This window comes from Globicephala melas, chromosome 9 (genome assembly GCF_963455315.2).
Source record: "Globicephala melas chromosome 9, mGloMel1.2, whole genome shotgun sequence".
Lineage (NCBI taxonomy): Eukaryota > Metazoa > Chordata > Mammalia > Artiodactyla > Delphinidae > Globicephala > Globicephala melas.
The window spans coordinates 12213188-12231795 of NC_083322.1; the positions used below are offsets into that span (position 1 = coordinate 12213188).

An 18608-nucleotide genomic window follows, 5' to 3' on the forward strand; every position below is an offset into this window, starting at 1 on the left:
GCACTGCTGGTGGGAATGTGAATTGGTACAGACACTATGGAGAACAGTATGGAGGTTCCTTAAAAAACTACAAATAGAACTACCATATGACCTAGCAATCCCACTACTGACTAGAGTCTATCATACAGAGTGAAGTAAGTCATGAAGAACATAGGGGTAAGATGGGAAAAAAGACACAGACCTACTAGAGAATGGACTTGAGGATATGGGGAAGGGGAAGGGTAAGCTGTGACAAAGTGAGAGAGTGGCATGGACATATATACACTACCAAACATAAAACAGCTAGCTAGCGGGAAGCAGCCACATAGCACAGGGAGATCAGCTCGGTGCTTTCTGACCACCTAGAGGGGTGGGATAGGGAGGGTGGTAGGGAGGGAGATGCAAGAGGGAAGAGATATGGGAACATATGTATATGTATAACTGATTCACTTTGTTATAAAGCAGAAACTAATACACCATAGTAAAGCAATTATACTCCAATAAAGATGTAAAAAAAAAATACTAAAAATAGAACTACCATACGACGCAGCAATCCCACTACTGGGCATATACCCTGAGAAAACCATAATTCAAAAAGAGTCATGTACCACAATGTTCATTGCAACTCTATTTACAATAGCCAGGACATGGAAGCAACCTACGTGTCCATCGACAGATGAACGGATAAAGAAGATGTGGCACATATATACAATGGAATATTACTCAGCCATAAAAAGAAACGAAATTGAGTTATTTGTAGTGAGGTGGATGGACCTAGAGTCTGTCATACAGAGTGAAGTAAGTCAGAAAGAGAAAAACAAATACTGTATGCTAACACATATATATGGAATCTTAAAAAAAGGTCATGAAGAACCTAGGGGCAAGACAGGAATAAAGATGCAGACCTACTAGAGAATGGACTTGAGGATACGGGGAGGGGGAAGGGTAAGCTGGGACAAAGTGAGAGTGGCATGGACATATATACGCTACCAAACATAAAATAGATAGTTAGTGGGAAGCAGCCGCATAGCACAGGGAGATCAGCTCGGTGCTTTGTGACCACCTAGAGGGGTGGGATAGGGAGGGTGGGAGGGAGACGCAAGAGGGAGGAGATATGGGGATATATGTATATGTATAGCTGATTCACTTTGTTATAAAGCAGAAACTAACACACCATTGTAAAGCAATTATACTCCAATAAAGATGTTAAAAAAAAATACCTGAGACAAATAACAATGAAAATACAACCATATAAAATCTATGGGATGCAGCAACAGCAGTCCTAAGAGGGAAGTTCACAGCAATACAGGCCTTTCTCAAAAAACAAGAAAAAAATCTCAAATAACCTAAACTACCACCTAAAAGAATTAGAAAAAGAAGAACAAACAAAACCTAAAGTCAGCAGAAGGAATAATAATAAAGATCAGAGAGGAAATAAATAAAATACAGATTTTAAAAAATAGGAAAAGAAACAATTAAACCAAGAGCTTATTTTTTGAAAGGATAAGCAAAACTGACAAAGCTCTGGGCAGGCTTTCCAAGAAGAAAAGACAGAGGACTCAAATAAACAAAATAAGAAATGAAAGAGGAAGAATAACTGACACTGCAGAAATACAAAAAAACCGTAAGAGAATACTATGAACAATTAATTATATGCCAACAAATTGGACAACCTAGAAGAAATGGACAAGCTTCTAGAAACACAGAGCCCACCAAAACTGAATTAAGAAGAAATAGATAATTTGAACAGACCGATCACTAGAAGTGAAATAGAAATCTGTAATAAAAAAAAAAATCTCCCAGCAAACAAAAGTCCAAGACCAGATGGCTTCACTGGGGAATTCTAAAAAACTTACAAAGAAGAACTTATGCCAATCCTTCTCAAACTCTTCCAAAAGACTGAAGAGGAGGGAACACTCCCAAAGTCATTCTATGAAGCCACCATCACCCTGATACCAAAACCAGACAAAGACACTGCCATAAAAGAAAATTACACGTTAATATCTTTGATGAATATAGATGAAAAAGTTCTCAACAAAATATTAGCAAACCGAATCCAACACCACATAAAAACATGATGAAGTTGGATTCATCCCAGGGTCACAAGGATGGTTCAACATACACAAATCAATTATTGTGATATACCACATCAACAAAAGAAAAGACAAAAACCACATGACCATCTCAATAGACACAGAAAAAGCATTTGATAAAATTCAACATCCATTCATGATAAAAACTCTTACCAAAGTGGGTATAGAGGGAACTTATCTCTACATAATAAAAGCTATTTATAGCAAATACATAACCAACATAATACTCAAAGGTGAAAAGCTGAAAGCCTTCCCACTAATATCTGGAAAAGAAAAGGATGCCTAGTCTCTTACCAAAGTGGGTATAGAGGGAACTTATCTCTACATAATAAAAGCTATTTACAGCAAATACATAACCAACATAATACTCAAAGGTGAAAAGCTGAAAGCCTTCCCACTAAAATCTGGAAAAGAAAAGGATGCCTAGTCTCACCACTTCTGTTCAACATAGTACTGGAAGTCCTAGCCACAGTAATCAGACAAGAAAAAGAAATAAAAGGTACCCAAATTGGAAGGGAAGAGGTAAAATTGTCATTATATGTAGATGACATGATACTACATATAGAAAACCCTAAGGACTCCACACAAAAACTATTAGAATTGATAAACAAATTCAGCAAGAGAGCAGGATACAAGATTAATATACAGAAATTGGTTGCATTTCTTTACACCAATAATGAAATATCAGAAAGGGAAAGTAAAAAAAAAATCCCTTTTAAAATCACATCAAAAAAATACTTAGGAATAAACCTGACCAAGGAGATGAAAGACATACGCTGAGAACTATAAAACACTGATAAAGGAAACTGAAGGTGATTCAAAGAAATGGAAAGATATCCCAGGCTCTTGGATTGGAAGAATTAATATTGCTTAAGTGGCCATACTACCCAAAGCAATCTACAGATTTAATGCAATCACTATCAAATTACCCAAGACATTTTTCATAGAACTAGAACAAATAATACTAAAATTTATATGGAAACACAAAACACCCAGAATTGCCAAAGCAATCCTGAGAAAAAAGAACAAAGCTGGAGGCATAACCCTCCCAAACTTTACACAATATTACAAAGCTATGGTAATCAAATTATCATGGTACTGGCACAAAAACAGACATATGGATCAATGGAACAGAACAGAGAGTCCAGAAATAAACCCACATACCTATGGTCAATAAGCTTCGACAAAGGAGGCAAGAATATATACAATGGAGAAAAGACAGTCTCTTCAGTAAGTGGTGTTGGGAAAGCTGGACAGCTGCATGTAAATCAGTGAAACACTCCCTCACACCATACACACACACACACACACACACACACACACACAAACTCAAAAGGGCTTAAAGACTTAAAAATAAGACATGATGTCATAAAACTCCTAGAAGAGAACATAGGCAAAACATTATCTGACATAAATTATAGCAATGTTTTCTTAGGTCAGTCTCCCAAATCAATAGAAATAAAAGCAAAAATAAACAAATGGAACTTTTCAAACATATAAGCTTTTGCACAACAAAGGGAAACATAAACAAAATGAAAAGACCCTACAGACTGGGAGAAAATATTTGCAAACAATGCGACTGACAAAGGCTTAATTTCCAAAATATACAAACAGCTCATACAGCTCAATATCAAAAAAACAAACAACCCGATAAAAAAATGGGCAGAAGATCTAAATAGACATCTCTCTAAAGAAGACATACAGATGGCTAATAGGCACATGAGAAAATGCTCAAAATCGCCAATTATCAGAGGACTGCAAATCAAAACTACAATGAGGTATCACCTCACACCTGTCAGAACAGACATCATCAAAAAGTCTACAAATAACAAATGCTAGATAGGGTGTGGAGAAAAGGGACCCCTTGTACACCGTTCGTGGGAATGTAAGTTGTGCTGCCACTATGAAAAAAGTCTGGAGGTTCCTTAAACAACTAAAAATAGAGCTACCAGATGATCCAGCAATCTCACTCCTGGGCATATATCTGGAGAAAACTCTAATTCAAAAAGATACATGTACCCCAATGTTCATAGCAGCACTATTTACAATAGCCAAGACATGGAAGCAACCTAAACATCCATCAACAGATAAATGGATAAAGAAGACGTGGTGTACACATATACAATGGAATAATACTCAGCCATAAAAAAAAGAATGAAATAATGCCCTTTGCAGCAACAAGGATGAAACTAGAGATTATCATACGAAGTGAAATGTCAGACAGAGAAAGATAAATATCATATGATATCACTTACATGTGAAATCTAAAAACCGATACAAATGAACTTACAAAACAGAAACAGACTCACAGACATAGGAAACAAACTTATGGTTACCAAAGGGGAAAGATAGGGGAGGGATAAATTAGGAGTTTGGGATTATCAGATATACACTACTATGTATAAAATAAACAACAAGGACCTACTGTATAGCACAGGGAACTATATTCAATACCTTGCAATAAACTATAATGGAAAAAAACCTGAAAGAGAATATATATACACCCACATATGTATGCTGACATATGGATATATATATGTATGTTGATATATGGATATATATATGTATGTATCTGAATCACTTTGCTATACACCAGTAACTAACATAACATTGTAAATCAACTATACCTCAATTAAAAGAAAAAGTGTTAAATGTTCCAAAAAAGAGGGGGAAACCCAGTGTTGGGCAGTAACAGACCCAATTCAGAGGTTGATATACCAAGCTGTTGGGTTCTCGGTAGCAGGAGGTACTATAATTAAGATGTGATCATGTTGGCTAGCGAGAACAACGAGTAAGCTGGCTCCATCTGAAGTTACTTCTAAAAGGGTCGCTATGGAAAAAGTGTTAACAAAATCCTTTCTCCCCCTGCATGAGAATTTGACCTTCAGTTAAATATAAATATCTTACGGAGACTTCCTGCTTCCTTGAGTGTGATGGATGACTCTTAGGTGTGTATCCTTTGGCTCAACCCTGAGAGCTATGTCTATGAAATTATTACAAGAGAAATTGGATCCTTTGGGACATGAGGCTTTTATTTTAGGGAAGCTTCCACCCTTACCCAAATGTGGATCTCTTCTCCTTGCACCTGAACTGTATAACTGGCAGCAAGGACTCTGCAAAAGAAGAAGGTCTGACACTTCCCTGCTAGTGAACTGGATCCTTGAACTATACCCATCTGAGTACACTGGTGCCAGAGTGGCCTAAGACAGTCTTGTAAGTCTGACTACGTACTGGAAGCCAAGAAGGCTCACTTGTGGGTGTGCTGCAGCTGTGAGTCCAAACTCCACTACCTGGCAGATCTGTAGGGAAAGTTTTAGGGCAAACAGTCAAAGCAAAAGGGTGACTTAGTTTATTTGATGAAGGCTTTAAATAATGAGATCAGTCACGGATCAATAGGAATTACAAACTTTGAATTGTTTTCAAAAGAGTACCACTATTGCTTAGGAGGAAGAAAGAAGAAAACTTTTATTTCTTGGACTTTTTTGAGTGCTTATTATGTTCCCAGCAGTGTACCAGGCATCACAAATCTCAGCTAATCTTCAAAACATTTCTAGGAGGGAGATCTGGTTATTTCCACATACAGGTGAGGAAAACTAAGATCAAAGAGAATAAGTGACTGCCAAGCGTCACAAAAAATCAGTGGTTAAGTTGGAACGTCTTTCTGAGACTGAGCTCTTTCCAGTACACTAGGCCGCCCCTCATTGGTTCATTCATTCAATAAATTGTTATTATCAGCCAGTCCCTTATACGTTAGGTGCTGGGGAAACAAAGAAGAATCACCCACAGCACAACCTGCCTTCAAAGAACACACAGAATAGTGGGAGAGACAAATATAGACTATTAGATCAGTGTATTAGGTGCTATAATAAGGAAAAACAAAGGGTACAGTGGGAGTGTTCAGGAAGGGCATTTAACACAACCTTGGACATTCACGAAAGCCTTCATTAAGGAGACATATAAATTAACTCTTGAGGATGCAAAGGGGTTATCCAAGCAAAAGGCTACAGTGGGAGGGAGAAGGATATTAGAACAGGGCGAGAACTCTACCTGAAGACTCAGAGGTGACAAAGAGTGTGGTAAATTCAGAAAACAGAAGAATGGGGGGATGCAAGGAGAGGAAGAAGTGGTAACAGATAAAACTGGAAAGATAAATAAGAGACAGATCATGAAGTATCTACGCCATAGGTACAGATTTTGGACATAAATAATCATTACAGAAATTTGATCTAACATTTTAGGAAAACACACAGAATAAGTCCTTAACTTTATCTGAGAAAGCCAGAGAAAGTTTCCTGGAGGAGACAGGACTTTAAGGATAAGAGGATTTAACAAAGCTGGTAAGTGAGAAAGGGAATTCTAGGCAAAGAAAGCAGCTTATGCAAGAGAGTAGCAGCTAGAAGAGTACGGATATTTGGGAACTAAAGTAGTTCAAGGTTCTTTTGAAAAAGTAAGGAATTGGAAGATGAAACCAGATAGGAAAATAGCGGCCAAGTGATGAATGGCTTCTCATTCCAAGCTAAGGCATTTGGACTTTATCCAAAGCAATGGAGAGTCACTGCAGGATTTTAAGAGAGGAGCACCATGATTGTATGTTCACTGTATGAAGCCCACATCCCAGTAATGTGGAAATGCTTTGCTGGAAGGGGATGTAAATTGAAACAGGAAACTAGTTAGAACCCTGCTGCAGTCACTCTGATGGGTTGAAAAGAGCAGAAAAAGAGACTGGGGGGCATTTGAGAGAAAAATTTTTAGAGTACAACCAAAGGGATCTAGTGACCAAATGAATATTAAAGCTGAAGAAGAAGGAAGAATCTGGGATGATTTCCAAAATTCTAGTGCACTTGAGAAAACATAACACTTAACATATCTTTTAAAAAGACAAGAAGCATAGGCTGAAATAGGATTAGGCATTCAAGAGATTTTAGGTGGCAGGGAGCAAAGGAAGGTGAATAGAGTATTCAGACAGCAATGTAGGTCTGACACCTATAAAAAGGGAGGGAGAAGGAAGAATTGGATAGGAAGAGCCCTAGACTGCAACACAGTTCCAAAAAAGGTTCACCCAAGCTGATGGAGAGTCCTTGGGCCAAAACTGCCTGTTGGAAGAGTCTCATGTCTCAGTAGAACAGACCTACCTTAGTACTCCACAGTCTCCACCACTGGCTGACAGCAACCTGCAGGAAGTGTGGATCTCAGCAAAAGATCACCTGTGCCAGAACCCTCTGGTGATAAGAGGATTGCTTTATCATATCTGAAGCATCTGTTTCAATGATGTAGACATGGAATACTCATTTCTGTGTCTTTATTACCCACTAGATGCAATGTTGTTGAGAATAAGAACTGATCTAGTACAGTGTTTGGTGCAGAGAGAGTGTTAAATAAATGTCTGTGGTATGAATGAATGAACTAGATCAGGATAATCCAGAATCAAAACGGAGTAAGGAATTTATTTATTCCTGAAATATCACAGCAGCGTCTGACAGGTAGCCAGAATCCATCCCTTTCTCAAAGAGATCTGCCAGCTGAGCAGTAAGGTACAAACCTGAGCAACCAAGAAAGCTTCAGCAATCATCCCTCTCTGTGGCTGTGAGTGCCCTATTTGGCAACAGACAGATACCCAGCCTAGACGGAACATGTCAAGAAAGTCTACTCATGAACATCTGATAATATATTTTTCAGGGTTAACCTGGAAATATCACTCTGGTCATTGGGCGAGCTCCACCAAGTTACAAGGACAATTTAATTATAGTGTGGGCAACAAAATTCACTCACTCTGCAAACTAAGATATGTCGAGAAAAAATAATGTTCCTAATTTTGTCTAAAAGTATTAGAGTTTTCCTCCTGAGTCTCCACCTGTGGTTGAGGGAAGAGTTTAATCCAATGGGATAATGCAAAGAATAGCTTCAGAAAAATGTTCATCTTCTACAGATTTAAAAATAAAAACCTCTGAGACATCCTCCCCATGCCATGCTTCTCTCCTGCCAGCATTCAAGGCTGAGTCTGTGCCTGCGCTTTGCTCCTACTGACTGCAAACAGGGAGCTTGCAGCCAGTCTTCAAAGAGGAGGAAAACCAGGACTCTCACCTACACTACCTGCAATCCCTTTTCTTTCTCCCTCTTCTCCTTTCCACCATCCCCTGGGGGCTGAAAATAGGCTTTCCCTTATATCATGTCCCCTTATACCACCAGCAACAATAAACTTCATGGATTCAGTGTCATAAGAGTAGGACTCCAAGAGGTACATACTTCCAGCTCAACCCTTGGTAGGTTACTAATAGCTAGTATTTGTTATGCATTTACTATGCTTTAGTTGCTAAAACACTTTCTATACATTTAATCCTCACACCAATCCCATGAAGGATGCCTATTTTATAGCAAAGGAAACTGTGAAGTCCAAGGAGGTTTAGTAACTTGCCAAAGATCATGCATCTAACAAGTGGTGGGGTCAGGATTTGAACCCAAATGTGTGATTCCAGAACTAACATTCTTAGCCACTACATTATACATTTTTCTAGTCCAGCAAAATGTAGAAATACCAGAAAATATATACAAGCAGCAGCAGCACTTGTTGGAGTTTATAAGGTCACTTTTGCTTTCTTAAAACAGAACTTCTCACAGATTACGAACAAATAACATTGACCTTCCTTTCCACTTATCCCAAATCAAGAAAATCACAAACACAACTTGCAGATCCTCTAGATAGCCCTGTTTGTCAACAGCTGGGAAATATCAGGGATATTGTATTGGTATAAGGTAAAGAGCATTGGTAAGCTCTGAAACTGTTTAAGAAATGCTGGAATGTAATTTGGGGAGGGGGGGTTTGTTTGTTTGTTTTCCATTCATAATCCTCCTGGGACCAAACGATGGTTCAATCTCATTAACTGTGAGGAGCTATGAACTTGGCCTAAGAGGTCAGAGAGTATCAAAAACGAGTAGTTCCACGAGACATGGAACATAGGGGGCCCTGGTGGAAACTTGGAAGGTTTCAGGAGGTACTGTCATAAGTTGCTGTTGATTCCTGTGCTAAAGCCCCACGCAATACACCGAAGAACAGATGCACTTGGCACAGACACGGCTTAGGAACAAGCTCCAGCATGTAACTGGACTCCAAATGCGGGGACAATTCTCATTCCCGTACTTTGACCCTGGTCACAGTGTGGGAACCAAGCCATGCTCTGGTCCTCTGCGCATGAAACAACTAGATTTAAGAGTCTTAAGGGATTTAGCAACTAAAGTTAATTTATTGAAAGCAAAACAAACAAACAAAATGGCCGCTTCCAGGGTTTCTCAGAAATGGGAGTGAGGCATTAGGTAGTTCTTCCCCATGGCCTGGGACTTGGTGAGGAGCTGGCAAATTAAGTATTTTCCCTGATAGATTCAGAAGACCATATCCTCCCCAAAACAGCTACACTTCCCTTCAGTGTGCCTCCAGCAGCAAGACTCCTTTCCTCGGCAACCCACCCACTACTCAGACCCATATCCCCACTCCCACCCCAGACCTGGATTAAGGGAAGTCCACATATTGATGAAGTTGCATAACAAAGTCTGAGCTTTTCCATGTGTCACCTCCAAATTTCTCTGAAAGCGGAAACAGGAGAGGGGTTGGGAATGCCACACCTATGAATCTGATTTCATTTACTCCCAGGGAAGGAAACTCTGCACTCAGCCAATTGGACTACCACAACAGGCTCCCTGTCAGGAAATTCTACATTTTCCATCCATATTCCAGGCTCCAGTGGAATGAACAGTAGTGGTAACTTGAGCAAGTTTACTGCACCACATCTGAATCTGTTAGATCAGGGTAGGATTTAATGGAGCCTCAGGAGAAATTCCTCAGTCAGAGGAGGAGTCCTTCAGAAGTTAGCCAAAGGCACCAGGAAACAAACAACAACCAAGCCAAAATCTCTAGTAAAATGTTATGTTCAATTAAAAGAGAAGAAAATCCCTACACCCAAAGCAGAAGGCAGAATCAGGAACTCAGGTAAGGGCTAAAGAACCAGAAAGTCAGGGCTAGGTAGAGAAGCTGTCAAAGTGACAGGAAGTAGGAACGAGTGTTCAGAGTGGGTGAGGATGAATCCCAGAGCAGGCTTTAGGGTGAACAAAGCAGACACCAACTGAGACAGCATGGTTATTCCACCGTTAAACTTCCCTGTGCTGAAAAGAAGCAGATATTTTTATTAATTACAGAAGTACTCGTTTCAGAATCCTTCTTTTTTAGTGAATTATGAATGAATATTAAATCATTCTTATAAGTTTCAACAGATACCTTTTTGAAAGAGAATTTTAAGTTATGTCAGGATTAGGAATTCTCCTAGCAGCCCCGAGAGGTATGTATCAATTTGAAAGCAAACAATACAGACCAAAAGACATTTTGAAAATGTCTATAATTTTGAAAATGAATATATAAATCAGAACAACCCGAGAATTCATTTTTGGTTACATATGACAAAATGCCAAGTAATGTGGTAATCTTTCATGCTATGTCAGAATGTAACCCCTTCATAAAATAACAACAATAGTAATAATAGCAGTATTTATTGATTATTTACTCCATGTGGGACTCTAAGCAGTTTTCATGTGTTAACTCACTCATTCCTTCCAACAACCTATCAAGAAAATACTGTTACTGTTCCCATTTTACAAATGAGGAAAGTGAAATAGAGAGAGGTTAAGAAACTTCCCCAAGGTCACCCAGTTTGTAAGGGCAGGGTCAGGATTTGAACACAGGCCGTCTGGTACACATTCTTAGCCCCAAAACTTTATACCTGAGGGCCCCATTAGTGATAGAAATCCAGATTCAGAATTGCCATGTGTCCTAAATATGTTTACAAGTTTGAGATCTCAAGCAACAATATTCTCATTGACTTGTCAGCACTGTTCAGTGACAGGAAGGAAATCAATACCTACATAATTTTATTAAAATAAAAGTGATTATACTTACAAAAACTGCTTATATATTTTTTTATAAAACTCTGAAATTTCAAAAGCAGATATGCATCTTGGTTAATTAAACAAACCAAAAACCTGTTGGGATTTTTGCCCAGTCTAAAAACTTAAAAATGACTTGAAAATCTACTTTAGCAAAATGATAAAGGAATGCAAAGGATGACTGAAATTGAAGTAAAATGACTTTACCACCAGACTGGATTAGAACCTAGTATCCAAGGTTCTTGATTTTCATTCCACTGCTTGTCATTACACAGTGGATTTGTGGAAACTGGTCTCTTGTGGGAATTGCTGTTACCACACAATTCATGGTCTGTTACGCTAACAGCTTCACCTACTGCATGCTGACACGATACACTGAGCTGAAATGATGGCACACATTGTCTCATGAATCTCTAAAACCCCATGAGGTCAGTATCACAGTCCGCATTTTTAAAAGGAGGAAGAGAGGTAATTAAAGTAACTCACCTAAGGCCAAAAAGTCTTGGAAAATGGACAGAACCAGAATTCAAATCCAAGTCTGTGGGACTGCAATGCTTTTACTCTCTCCCCTGTAGATCACTACATTGCTATCAGTATAAACTTTAAGTTAAAGTTAATAATCAGCTCATTATGTTGAGCTGATAGTTATTAAAATACAACTCCATGTCTATACAGTGAGTGTTTTACCACACTGACACTTTCCAAAGACTATTTCACCCTCTCCAAAACAACCATACAAGGAGAGGCCATGAGAAGTGTCCCAAGTGGGACAGAATGAAGCAGTAGTGTCTCTCCTACTGATGTGACAGAAGTGGTGCCAAGGGAGGGTAAGGAAGAGCCCTGTAATCCTGAGCCAGGTCTAAGGACTCCTAGGCTCCCTCCTGTGCCCGCAGATGCTCTATGGAAAAACGGGTTCCTTGGATCCAGGCTTCAGATGACCAGGCTCACACCAAAGCGTCTCCATGAACATCTGCTTCAGCTTATTATTTCCCAGAATGAGAATATATGAGCGGCCAGCAGGATATAACATTGTTAATTACTTCTCCAGTCATCATAATCACCTCAGTTGCTGGTAGAAATAACTGGATGTCAAAATTGAAAAGAAAAGAAAGTAAAGTAGGAAGAGAAAGAGGAAGGAAAGGATGATTTTGATGGCCCTCTTTTGGGCCTCAGTACTTGGATATCTGGAGCCGGTAAAGTTTTGCTGCATCTGCCGCATATGCCTCCCCAGGGAGAGGATGAGCAGAAAGTAGGAAGCTAGAGATACAATTAAGGGAGGGAGGTCCCACAGAGTCCCAAGAAAATGGATCAGCTTATATTCATTTCTTTTCTTTCTAAAGGGTTCAGTCACATTCCCTGTTCCATCAATTCCACTGAGAACAGACTAGATCTTAAATTCATGGATCAGAGAGACGGCACTGCTACATGATAAGAGCAGGGTACCAACAGCATCCATACAACCAACCTGGAAACTCTCCACTTGAGCCAGAGGAACGTAGGATGGGAGAAACTGGCGACTTTCAGGCATTAGAAGACACTGAGACAGGTGGCAAGCCAAATGCTCAGATGGTTTGTAAATGTCCAGAAAATATCACTAGTCTGCACGACTGCAAATTATTCATCGTGGAGTTTGGAAGAGAACACCATCAATCAAGAGAATCCACAGCAGAGGGCTTCCCTGGTGGCGCAGTGGTTGAGAGTCCACCTGCCGATGCAGGGGACACGGGTTCGTGCCGCAGTCCGGGAAGATCCCACATGCTGCGGAGCGGCTGGGCCCGTGAGCCATGGCCGCTGAGCCTGTGCGTCCAGAGCCTGTGCTCCGCAACGGGAGAGGCCACAACAGCGAGAGGCCCGCGTACCGCAAAAAAAAAAAAAGAGAATCCACAGCAGAACAATCCTGGAGAGACCCCGGTTAGTGATGATGAAGTCAGACAAAGAGGTTCTCTTGTTCTTGAACCAGCTGCTACCATTGACCAACCCATGAAACTATTCCCCGGCATTCCCAGAATGAACTGAGTGGCAGTCAGAACCAGAAACCCGCACTCGGTGAGTCCCAGCATGTCAGCTATTAGGCAGACCTGATCTTCCTTCTTTCTGTGGATGAACACTCTCTTGCTAATTTGAAATCTGTTAATCACCTCTACCTGCTGCTTCTCTGTACCTGTCTCTTGTCTCTGCCCAATTTAGTCTGTTGTGGAGCACAATTTAGCAAACCCTCTCTGCTCTTTCAGGTCCTCTTCAGAGACAACATGGACTGTCATATTCCATCTATGATCTAAACTCAGAAGCTCTTTGCCAAAATGCAAATAGAGTAGTGTCCAGTGTCACAAAGAGAAAGAAGAGATCTGAGTCACAAAGAAGATGCAGGATTTGGACTCAGTTTCAAAGGCAGAAGGGTTCTGAGCCACCCAGAATGGAAAGGTGTGTCACCAGAAGGGTCGCACAGAATCACTCAGAAGAGTGCAAAGTCTTACTCTTCAGGAGGGAGGACTCAGGGACATATACAAAAGGGCGAAATATCAGAATTCCACTATAAGGCACTATTACAGTCACCCTGGAGGGAGGTTTACATTCATAAAATAGAAAAGGTTCAGTGTCAATGGTCCTGGATTAGAATTAAAAAGTGTGCCTCTTAGAGTATGCCTTACATGAAGGGGCTACAAGTTCTTCCCTAGTGAGCCATAGCATCGGAAATTCTTAACTACCTGAATATTTAGTGATAACAATAATGAAGTATCATATGAGCTACTCAAAGTATGGATTTTTTCAGAGGGACGACCACTGTATTGATATGTCAGTAATAGTTCAGGCTGACAGAAAACACACACAGACACTCCGTCAACCAAAACACTGCCTTACAGATTTTGACTATAACCAATAGTAATACTTTTTATATTGTCTTACATATATATAAAACATATATATGTATGTATATATATACATACATATATATGTATGTATATATATACATGTCACAGCAGAGAGATCAGCAATATATATAAAATGATAAGTAGTATGTAGCCTTCCAAGTCCCTTAAAGTCCTGACCTGGAGAATGCACAATGGCCAGTAATAAGTCTAAGTGAGCATCTTATCAGGATCCTAAAGGCCCACCCTCAAACTATATATGCATAAATACATTCTGTATGTGGCTAACATGGACGATTTTCCATTTCCATTGCCTCCACCGTGGTCCAAGCTACCATGATCTCTCATATGAACTGCTCAATGGCCTCCTAACCCATTTCTCTACTTCTAATCTTTTCTCCCATAATACATTCTCCATACAGCCCCAAGAATGATCCTGTTAAAGTGTAAATTAGATCATTCCACTCCACTACTTAAAACACTTCACTGGCTTCCCAGTGCAACTGCACAAAATATAAACTCCTCATAGTATACTGTATACTGAGAATCTCTTCTAAATTTCCTTCTGCATGCAACAGAATTCAAGATAAATTTTATAATATCACATGGTCTGTGTTAAGGAACAGGTTTTACTGGAGTAAGAGAAAACTTCTATATCCACAACAGAAATGGAAGCATGGTTCCTCCTCACCCTCCTATGACTGCACCGAGGGACCTGGGCACTGTTAGGTTAGCAGTATATATCTGTATGCCAATGGAGATACCTCATCCTCTCTATTGGTCTCACTCCTTGTAACAAAAGTGTGAAAGCAATTTTGTCAGTAGGAAAATAAACAGTCTGCCTAATGCCAGAAAATCTGGATTTGGGAAGCCAGCTATTACAGGAGCTGTCTAGGAAGCCACCTGACCAACACCTGGGAACCTTAGATGTTCTAGTTCCCAGTGTTAGAAGGAGAAAGTCATCAATTCTGTGGGAATTGAGCTTATATGAAACACATAAGTGCTTCACAGAAGTGAAAGAAGTGAAAGAAAGATAAACAGGTTATCTTTTCCCAGATAACCTGTTGTCCAGGCAACCTAGATTGAACTCCTAGGGTTATTTTTGGATGACTTTCATCTTTGCAGTATAAATTTCCTAAAAGAAGTGTTCAAATTTCCCAGTTTGTCCGGGACAATTATGGTTAGGTGCCTGTTGCTCCGAGTAATTTGTTAATAATGCACCCTTTTGGTGTTTTACTCACTGAATACCATCTGGCCCTAAGCTCAGTCCTTGGAACACAGTAGAACCTCAATAAATATATATGGAATAAATAAATTTTCCAGAAGTTTTATTTTTGCTTTTATCTCAAGTTTTTGATTCATTTTCTAATATCGTTGGATTTCAGGAAAAATAATGGAAAATAAATGAACTAGAAATTAAATCTTATTTCTGTACTGCCACTCATTCATCTAACATTTCTTGAGCATCTACTATGTGACAGGAAGTGTACCAGGTACAGGAAATCATGGACTAGAAAGCAAGAGAGACATATCTACAAAAAAATTACATAACAATGTGACCAATGCTCTAAGAGATAGATACAAAATATACATGTTTGCACAGAGAAGGGACCAAATTCTGCCTGGAATAGTCACAGGCTTGAAAGAGGAGATAACATTTGACATATGTTTTTTAAAATAAACGGGAGTTCACCTGGCAGGCAAGGTAAAGAAATGGGAATTCCATGCACTACCGAAATAGATGATGATTTATCCACCAACATACCCACAGACTATCCAAGCAAGAAAATAATAAACATACATAATACTTAATTACGGGCTATGCACTGTTTTAAGGTAGCTAGAGTAAGTCACTTAATTTTCAATGCATGAGGTGAGTTCTATTATTGTCCCCATTTTTAAGGAGGAGGAAACTAAGGCTCAGAGATTCTCATAGAGCTAGTAATCAGTACAGCGAGGATTCTGACTCAGGCACTCTGGCTTCAGAATCCATTGCCTTAACTAAAGACCTCAAAGATCACCTATTGATGACACCTCAATAAATACAAGAAAAAAATGGGGACTTGAGCAGTAATGTTATGTCAGAGACAAGATCTTAGATCCCCTCTCTTTTAGATCACACTGCATCATCTGCTCTGGTTCTTAATGGTCCCTATAAACTCTCAAACCATGGGCTGCACCTCAAACCAACAGGTGTTTTATTGAGAACCCTCTGGGTCCCATTCTCTTCCTTTAACATTACTCCTCATTTATCTATATAACACATTTTATCAATTAGGGATCTGCTACTATGGTAAAATGGAAAAAATCCCAGAAGATAGTAACCTAGGTTTCTTGCATCCTTCCCATAGAAATGCTTTAAGCTAATTATGTGACATTAGGCAAGTGTCTTGATCTTTCTGATCCTCAGGTTGGAAATAAAGAGGAGGTACCAGATAGTCAATATGAATGAATGCTTTAAGGACCTGGGTTCTGGAATCAGGCCTAGATTTGAATCTGAGTGTCACTGCTCATTAGCTATGTGACCTTAGGCAAGCTAATCTTCCTAAACTTAAATTTGCTCATCCGTGAAATAGGCATAATAATAGTACCTATCACAGAATTGTTACAGTGATTAAGACAGTGACTATAAAAATGTAAAATGCAGGAGTGTTTTTTAAACGTTATCTATTAATAGGGTCACTGCCCTACACATTACCCATACTTAGGATATTTTTATGAAAACTGCTATTCTTTTAATGTAATATTTAATACATATAAAAATACATGTAACATATAGGTAAATTATAAAGCAAACAAAATAAGTACCCATAATCCCACCACCCAACTTAAGTAAAACATCACCAGTGGTACCATGGCACACGAGTGCTTCTTCTCTGTCCTACCCCTTGTTCCATCCCTCAGCTTCCTATGGTAACTCTTCTTGAATTCTGTATTTATCATTCCTTTTCGAATAGTTCTATCATATAGGTATCTACCCATTAAAATACTGTATACTTGATTTTAACATTTATAAAAATAACATGCTATAACAAATACCCTCTGCAACCAGAGGAACATTCTGTTTATAAAAGCTATTCCTGTTACAGGATAACTGTAATTCATTTACCCAGCTGTATGATAATCTACTGTGTGAGCATTTATTTATCCATTCTCTGTGGATGAACCTTGGGGTTGTTTGCAGTTTTGTACTGTTAGGTACATTATTGCTATGAACACCTTTGGACCTGTTTCTTGGGCCACACGGGTAAGAGTTTCCTATAGAGTATACCTTAAAGGTTGAATAACTAGGTGAAATTTCAACAATATCAAAATGATTTCTCAAACAAGGCAAGTTAATCTCCCTCAAGAAGAGGTGCCAATTCACACTCCCCCCACTAGTTTCCATTGGTCGACAACATCCTCCTTCACACTTTGTTCTTTCAAATGTGTTGAAATTCGCTAGCATGGAGGTCTTGAAAGTTCATTGCAGTTTCTGGTTTTCATTTCCTGGATTAATGAGGTTGACCACAGTTTAATATATTAATGGATTATATTTCCTTCTCTGTGAAATGCCTGTGTCTTTGACCATTTTTGTACTAAGCTGTCATTTTCTTATTTCTCCATAGGTTTTCATATATTCTAGATCATATTCTTTTTGCTTTGTAGGTCTTTATATGTTCCAGATTGTATTTCAGTTATATTATTTCAAATATCTTCTCTGCCAGTTTGTGACTTGTCATTTTGCTCTCTTTATGGTGATTTTTGGTTTAAAAAAAGGTTATTTTTAACAGTTAAATTTATCACTCTTTTCTAAATTCAAGTTATTTAAAAAAAAACAAAACTCCACACCCCCAAATTATAAAGCCATTGTCCTATATTTTCTTCCCAAAAAATTTTTTTCTAAAGAAGGGGGAAAGTTCCCTCTTAATTTTTACCTCCTATTGTTTATTTATTTAGGCCACCCCACACGACTTGCAGGATCCTAGTTCCCTGACCAGGGATCAAACCCAGGCCCCCAGCAGTGGAAACACCGAGTCCTAACCACTAGACCGCCAGGGAATTCATCTCTTCCAAAATTTTCGTTTTTCCTTTTACTCTTTAAATAACCAAGAATTGACTTTTGCATAAGGTGTAAGGTAGAGATCCAATTTCACTTTTTTCTATTGATTTATGGATGACAAATTTTCCTAGCATCATTTATTGAATAATTTATACTTTACCCAGCGATCTAGAATGCCCCTTTCATCATATATACTTTCCATATATGCATGGTCTGTTTGTGGGTTCTCTATTCTACACCACTGTTCTATTTGTTTATTCCTGTATCCATAGTATACTTATCACTGTAACGTTACTTTCAAAAAGGAAAACTGTCTTGCCAACTGGCAGAGCAAGCCCCACATCTCACTCTTCCTCTTCAGGAACGTGCTGCCTGGTCTTAGATCTCTGCTCAACAATACATCTTTAGAATCAACTTGTCCAGTTGCCCCAAAACACTTCTGGGAATTTTTGATCTGTAAACATCAACTTGGGGAAGGTTGACATCTTTACATTGTGATGCTTCCAATAAATAAAAATGGTGTACCAATGTGTTTAAGTCTTCTTTTAATGTATTTCAGTAAGTTTTATGTCCTCCATAGGAACCACACACCTGGAGACATCTTTCATCTTCTGATGCTCTTGTATACGGCATCTTTTTAAAACTACATTTTCTCTGCTGTTGTTTGCGATTGACTTTGGTATACTGATCTTATTTCCAGCA

At 39.0% G+C, this 18608-nt stretch overlaps 2 protein-coding genes across 2 annotated transcripts in view; both read right to left on the reverse strand.

The window, feature by feature from the left end:
* SSBP1 (single stranded DNA binding protein 1) overlaps window positions 1-18608 on the reverse strand; it is a 67296-nt gene that overhangs the window by 32680 nt on the left and 16008 nt on the right. The window lies entirely within an intron of this gene.
* On the reverse strand, window positions 12055-14202 carry LOC115851603 (taste receptor type 2 member 3). Its single transcript, XM_070046330.1, is given in 4 exon segments — window positions 12055-12381; window positions 12417-12604; window positions 12857-12983; window positions 14179-14202. Coding segments are annotated over 4 exon segments (666 nt in total).